The 6,894-nt window shown below is 42.8% G+C and overlaps 1 protein-coding gene across 6 annotated transcripts; it reads left to right on the top strand.

The window, feature by feature from the left end:
* Positions 1–690: 690 nt before the first annotated feature.
* On the top strand, positions 691–6,227 carry LOC105278052 (solute carrier family 25 member 44). 6 transcript variants are annotated; one of them, XM_011336870.3, is made up of 6 exons: positions 691–974; positions 1,416–1,557; positions 1,712–2,024; positions 2,520–2,812; positions 2,897–3,083; positions 4,435–4,754. In XM_011336870.3, the coding sequence occupies exons 3-6, from the start codon at positions 1,850–1,852 to the stop codon at positions 4,752–4,754; spliced, it is 975 nt and encodes a 324-aa protein (XP_011335172.1). In that variant the 5' UTR covers positions 691–974; positions 1,416–1,557; positions 1,712–1,849. The 6 variants fall into 6 exon arrangements, with proteins under 6 accessions (XP_011335172.1, XP_011335168.1, XP_011335170.1 ...); XM_011336866.3 differs by having other exon boundaries at positions 1,416–1,587; XM_011336868.3 differs by having other exon boundaries at positions 1,416–1,604.
* The last annotated feature ends 667 nt before the right edge of the window (positions 6,228–6,894 follow it).

Below are 6,894 nucleotides of genomic sequence, written 5' to 3'. Positions count from 1 at the left end.
GCGCTACGCGAGTTTCTACGCAAAAGAGAGAGGAGGTTTCACCGCGTCTCTCATCCGCGAATTCGATTCGATCGCCATCGAGAGGCGCGCGAGTCAGAAATGCGTCTAATAAAACTTCACGTCGTTCCGAGAATGCAGGTCCGCGTTTCCACACTCGCGTCGCGCGACAAAATGATTGAAAGAATATTAAGTTTTTGTTAAAGCATGTCGCGATATGTTGCGTACATCGCGTTTAGCGCATTGTTATGAAGCGTAATTGCTAATAAAAGTTATTACATTGGAACACATTGTAGGCATATGACTAAATAGAAAAGAAAAATATGAAAGAAAACAAGATATATTAAAAAATCGCATTTACTTGTTATTATAAATAATTATAACTACTGATCTTCATCTTGACAATAAAAAAGAATTACATCCGTAAAACAGAAAATTTATATCTACAATTAAAAGATATTATATCTATAAAACGCAAAGCTTTTATTAATTTATCCGCCAGACAAGAACACTTGAATTTATCTCAGCAAGATCAAGGTATCAGCTGATAGTAATAAACAATTCTTATCAGTAGACGATACGCGTTGCAGAACCATGCACCGATATGCATCAGACAGAATACGTCCGCTACGCGGCAGCGCACGTACCGCACCCAGATCGCGCCACCGGAGGCAGCCGCGCGGCGCATGCGCGGTGCACGCGCCGACCGTGCGGCTCAGCATTTTCCACGCTTCTGCTATCTCGTGCGATTCCCTGCGTCCGACGAAATTGCGAGCAAAAATGATCTCGTCGTAGAGCACTAGAGTTGCACCTGCTGACGCGGCTGGCGTTAGTGGCTGCGATCGACACGCACATTGGTCATGTTGTAAACAGCAACAAATTGCATGTCTTTTGGCGGTCTCGGGAGGGCTGTCGAAGCGGAAATCTCGTGCCGACCGAGGTGTAAATTCGTTATTTCGAGGGTAGATCGCATCACTGTAAGTATCAATCGATCCTGCCCGGCTTGCTCGCGAATTGCATTTTGCCACGCGAAACTAATTTTTGTCGGCGGCAACATCGACGCGTCCGCTGGACGCTTTGTCAACGTTGCCGCGGTATGACGCAAATTCTTGGCAAGGTTAGTCCGTGCGCGCAACGTTGCCGAGATAAGGATGACTCGAAGGAGGCAATGACTCGTGCGCGATTAATTTCTTGTAACTGTAATTAAATTAATGTTAAATTGTATAATAAATATTGACGCAATAAATGTACAGTGCGTCAGCAAATGCGTGCGTCAGCAAGTAATACTTGATTCGCACGCACAGTTGCTATCGGAATTATCGGAGTTGGATATCGCCGAATGTAATTCGTATGGTAGATTATCTCACGCGCAAATGCACGATAAATCCCATTAAATTTTTTATAATTTTTTTCTCTAGGTTGATTCCAACCTGTCATTCTGCGACGTTTCGCAATCAGCAATGATACAGCTCATTAATGACGTGGTAACAATAACGCCGAATAATCCAGTTCGATTTAGAAACATATATATTTATATAACAAACAAAATTTTAATGTGCGGTACGTGTATTCCGAGAAAATTATAGCTGCGTAAGTTGTCTTTTGAGGTTAGGATAAACTAATGTACCTCACAGTTTGTCCCTTTGTGATTAAAATTTTATATTTGCTAAGATTCAAGGAAATGTTAATAATTGTGCATCTTCGTTCGTTATAGATTCCGGAGAATTTTGAGCATTAATGCTCATAGCATACCGATGAGATATGCGGCATCAGGTTAGACGTGAATCTCAGCGAGTCTGTTTGCTTGATCCATTTGTTTCTGGGAGCTGTACTATCTTCATTCACCCACGAGATGTCCGCGGTAGAGGCAACACCGTTCATCCGCACCATCGAGTGGGACATGATGGACAAGACCAAGTTCTTCCCACTCAGCATGCTGTCCTCGTTCTCGGTCAGGTGTTGCCTGTACCCGTTGACGGTGATCAAGACCCGCCTCCAGGTGCAAAGGCAAAATCACATGTACAACGGTATGCGTGAACTAATTTTTCTGTGACTTCATTCTGTGTTTATGGGGAGAAAGCAATGCAAAATGTATTAAAAGTACTGTCAAAGTTGAAAACTCTTGAATATTTAATCATAATAAAAGGAGTATAAAGAGGCTAAATTGCAGTTGGTCGCACCAAATCGCTATTAGTTCGCCAAGTAATTCGAATTATAACGTAATATGTGTATACTAAAATATTATAATACAAGAAATTTAACATCTAAATATTAAACTTTTTAACGTAATTGTTACTCTCTTTAGTGATCATTGATGCAAGAAATATTTGAAAAGAATTGACATACTTGGGATGCAAGTTCTGATGGATATTTCAATCGTTAACTTATTATCATTTGACATATATTTGGCATAGACACTTGCATTAAGCTCTCGCTACTCCTTTTGCTACTTTCTTCTGAAAAAGTAATATCTCTTATGTAATTTTTCCAAAATGTAATGCAAATTTCTGTTCTCACTACAGGTATGATAGACGCATGTAGGAAGATTTACAAAGTGGAGGGCGTTTCAGGCCTCTATAGAGGTTTCTGGATCAGTTCCATTCAGATCGTCTCCGGTGTATTTTACGTCTCGACGTACGAGGGTGTGCGTCACTTGCTGCCTGTTGGCCGCGAGTCGAAAATCAAAGCGTTGATCGCCGGCGGTGCTGCCAGTCTGGTTGGTCAGACGATTGTCGTCCCGTTTGACGTTCTCAGTCAACATCTCATGGTTCTCGGAATCAACACCGCCAAGCATGGCAGAGTATACGTCGACAAAGTGAGACAGTGCAGCTTTTATAAGTTTTTCTACATCGCTGTTATGCACGGTGGCGTTGGTATTGAGCGAGCACGCGCTTTTCAGATGGGAATGAATCCGCTGGGTTTGACTCTCGAGTCCGGGAGGACTCGCGCCCAGATTTCTGCCGATATAATAAAGACGATTTATCGGAACGATGGCTACCGCGGCTTCTACAGGGGATACGTGGCGTCTCTGTGCGCTTACGTGCCTAACAGCGCGCTTTGGTGGGGACTGTACACTGTTTATCAAGGTAAATTGTAATAAGTATTCTGACATTCTAAATATTGTCGCTTAGTATTTATTTCGGTATTGTGATACGAGGATTTCTGTCTCCAAATAATACCAAATAATACAAGAAATATTATTAATGGGATGAGCGAGATTGAGCCACTCTATATAAGTAACAATAAGTGAGCAGATGACAGTATCACTATTATATAAGGTATTATACAAGAGAAGAGACGATGATATACAGGGTGTCCCGGGTTTTAACCGACAAACTGCGGGAGCATATTCTACTAGTGGAAATAAGAAAAAATTCTTATATCGAGTTTGCTTAGAAATGCTTTATTACAAAGTTATAAACCAAAATTGAAAAGAAATATGAGATAAGTAACAACGGATTTTTTCACAAAAATAAAAATTATCTACGCAATGATTTAGTGACGCATTTCAAAATGTTGTCCTTGCACATCGATACAAGCTAGACATCGACGTAGTACAGAATTTGTTACGGTACGACGTTCCTGAAAATTTTGTTGCATCTCAGTAACTGAATTAGTAATTCGTTGCTTTAAATCTTCAAGCGAGATTACTTCTGTACTGTAAACTTTATTTTTTAAAGTTGCCCATAAATAAAAATCAAGAGGCGTTAAATCGGGCGATCTTGGAGGCCAGAAAACCGGTCGTCCTCGATCAATCCACCTATGAGCATAATGTTCATCTAACCAGTTTCTAACTTGTCTAGCATAGTGCGATGGACAACCGTCTAACTGTATCCAGCTGTTTTGGCGAAGATTTAAGATTCTTTCCGAGCGTCGTCGGTGTCTTAGAGCTGAACGAACATCATCATATTCATTCATAGGTCGAAATGAACCCAAATTACGTAATTGCAAATGGGTATTACTAAACACAGAACTATCTGGTACTCTCCTGTTAGGAAATCTACGTTGATACTCTCGTACGGCAGCTCGTGCATTTCCCTCACAGAATCCGTACACGAAATGAATATCAGTGTATTCCTCATTTGAAAACACTTTTGGCATTCTGATAGTAATTGCTAGTTGACACGACGATTGAAATCTAACGGCTACTGTTGTGAAAGTAACAATCATACTGAATCGTTTCAACATAGTGAACATGAATACACGTGAATACACGTAACATAAACATCCTCGACCTTCCAAATTCTACACTATGTTCCGTTGTTACTTATCTCATATTTCTTTTCAATATTGGTTTATAACTTTGTAATAAAGCATTTCTAAGCAAACTCGATATAAGAATTTTTTCTTATTTCCACTAATAGAATATGCTCCCGCAGTTTGTCGGTTAAAACTCGGGACACTATGTATATCCGTAACATTCGTTTTTGCGTACAGACGAGCTTATAAAGCTGCTTCCGGCATGGTTCTCGCACCTCTGCATACAAGCCATGGCGGGCACGTTGGGCGGCTTCACGACCACGATCATCACGAATCCGCTGGACATCGTGAGAGCACGGTTGCAGGTGCAACGATTGGATAGCATGTTCAGCGCGTTCAGAATACTGTGGATCGAAGAGGGACTGCACATGTTCACTAAGGGACTATCCGCGCGGCTCGTGCAGTCCGCGTGCTTCAGTTTCTCGATAATCCTGGGATACGAGACTATCAAGCGAGTGAGCATAACCGAGGAATACAAGAGCTACGTTCGATGGTGAAGTTCTCCGGAATCACCGCGTCGCGAATTAATCGGTATTTTCTACCACGCGCTCGTCCGATACACGTGACTTCTTCAACACGCACCAAAGAGGCAGCAAATAGCACATTATTATTATTATTATTATTATTGTTAGTGACGAGGAATCCCATAAAGGAAGTCATATCTTCCTTAAAATCACTTGCTTCAGCCATACAGGTGCCGTCAGGTTACGTCACGTATATAGCGAAGTTCGTATCGAAGTTACCTCCCATTGCGTACAAAACAGGAAATAAAAATGCCGCAATTTTATCGAAACGGTTATCCGTTTTAACGTCATTAACGTGACTCGTCTACGCGCCGCGAAATACGCGATTCGGCGAAATTCGTGTCGATCACGTAGGATGAGAAATTTTTACACACTGTACATACGCGAACGATTCTCCAGATCTGACGGGGTTGCGGATCTGTGGGACAGTGACAACCAGGAGGGGCGCGAGTATTCACATAAGAGTGTCGCGAGACACATTTTGTATGCTCTGGCGTTGCGTGTGTGTGTCACATGGAGTACAAACTTTGTAACATGTGCTAGATATGTTACTGTGATACATGCCCGATTCGCATTTTAAAGATGGTCCGTATGCCAGGCATTTGTCGAGTGATACTACCGTACGTGATCTCACAAAGTTGAACAGGTGACGTAACAACGCAGCGATGTCAAGTAATGGACACTTACATGTGCGTGTACATTGGGTTGGTGCAAAAGAAGAAGGGTATTTGTCGTATTAATCACGTTATAGAAAGATGTGATCCTAAAAGTATATCTTAAAACTAGGTTTCATATAATCGCCATTGGTTTCGATATACTTTTTCCATCTAAAAACAAGTTTCCATATGCTAGATTTTCAGAACGCTGAGTTTTTCGGATTTGTAAACTTCATCATGCTGGTGAAAAGCGACAAACTCTTGGCGCCAACTTGATATCAATGTACCTACCGGCCGTCTTGAAAATACGAATAGAGTACAATACCTAAAGTAAGCAGTAAGTATTAGCTCACTGATTCGTCGGAGGAGAATACGGATTTAGGAAATGTACAGATTTAAGGAATGTAATTGTTTAACGCGCTGCCGACCTGCTCGAGAGGATCCCCCATTTCACGAAGCATCCAGAAGCTGAACGCTGAACGACCAATGAACCCGCAATAACACTCCTAGTGTTTCTGAAGAAGAAATACGAGAAGCTTTAACATAAATGACTTTGTCTTCAAATTTCATGCTGTTAATTCTTGCATTCTCGCAGAACTTGCGGAGGTTTAGATCAAGGTGTTTGTTATCGCGCGTGTCCCGCATGGAGCGGTATCCAAACGTAGCTCGGACGGTTAGCAGAGCGTTAATATTCCCAGGTAATACTGTGTATATAAATGTATATGTGGAAACAAACTCGAAATCCCCGATCTCCCCGCGAGGACGCTAATAAATTTGATTAGCCACACCAGCCTGCGCAGGTAGTCACTTATTTCCCATATTTCAGCGCGCGCGCATCCCCTTGTATTCTCCGATGTATCATTTCCGCATACTATATTATCTTACGGTAAGATCTACTCCGTGCATCAATGTAAGACGCGGGCATCAATGTAAGAAGCAAATTAGCGCATCGCTCGAGCATTAGCTCGCTCGATATGCAAATCGGAGAATGCACCGAGGGTTGAACGAACCCATCGAACACCAACGAGGAGAAGGGAGCGAGAGGAATAAGACAAAGCCCAGCGGGCGCGCGTTCGAGTTCCTACGTGAACGATGCATCGATTGGTATGCATCGTGGAGTAGATCGATCTGACATCTCCTCGTCGGCCGGGCGCCAGATTGGCGCTGCGATTTCTAAGGCAACGTCATTGAAGTCTACTGCTACCTAGGGATGCATGAATTATTCCAGGCCCGAGGAGTAACGCCCGTTGGCGATTAATCGAATCCGCGCGAAAGCGGCCGTCCCGCCTGTACAGGCCCCAGGAGTTATAATTGCATAATTGCACCGTACGCACATACGTGCGCGTACACGGTGTCGGAAGTGTCACGTCGCCGCGCGAAATCGCGTATCTCGAGGAGCATCCAGGCTTGACGCGCTGCGCGTTCTATGCCACGACGTAGACATGCATCTTGCGTAA

The sequence above is a fragment of the Ooceraea biroi genome, chromosome 1, assembly GCF_003672135.1.
Source record: "Ooceraea biroi isolate clonal line C1 chromosome 1, Obir_v5.4, whole genome shotgun sequence".
Lineage (NCBI taxonomy): Eukaryota > Metazoa > Arthropoda > Insecta > Hymenoptera > Formicidae > Ooceraea > Ooceraea biroi.
Note: the sequence above shows the minus strand (reverse complement) of the source record. Positions and strands in the feature narration are given on the sequence as shown.

Excerpts from the sequence above, each read along its gene's own strand:
- LOC105278052 (XM_026969386.1), top strand. The coding sequence starts at position 1,850 with ATGTCCGCGGTAGAGGCAACACCGTTCATCCGCACCATCGAGTGGGAC. Across the intron at positions 2,813-2,896 it reads GCAGAGTATACGTCGACAAA|ATGGGAATGAATCCGCTGGG; the intron begins GTGAGACAGTGC and ends CGCGCTTTTCAG. Across the intron at positions 3,084-4,434 it reads ACTGTACACTGTTTATCAAG|ACGAGCTTATAAAGCTGCTT; the intron begins GTAAATTGTAAT and ends TTTTGCGTACAG.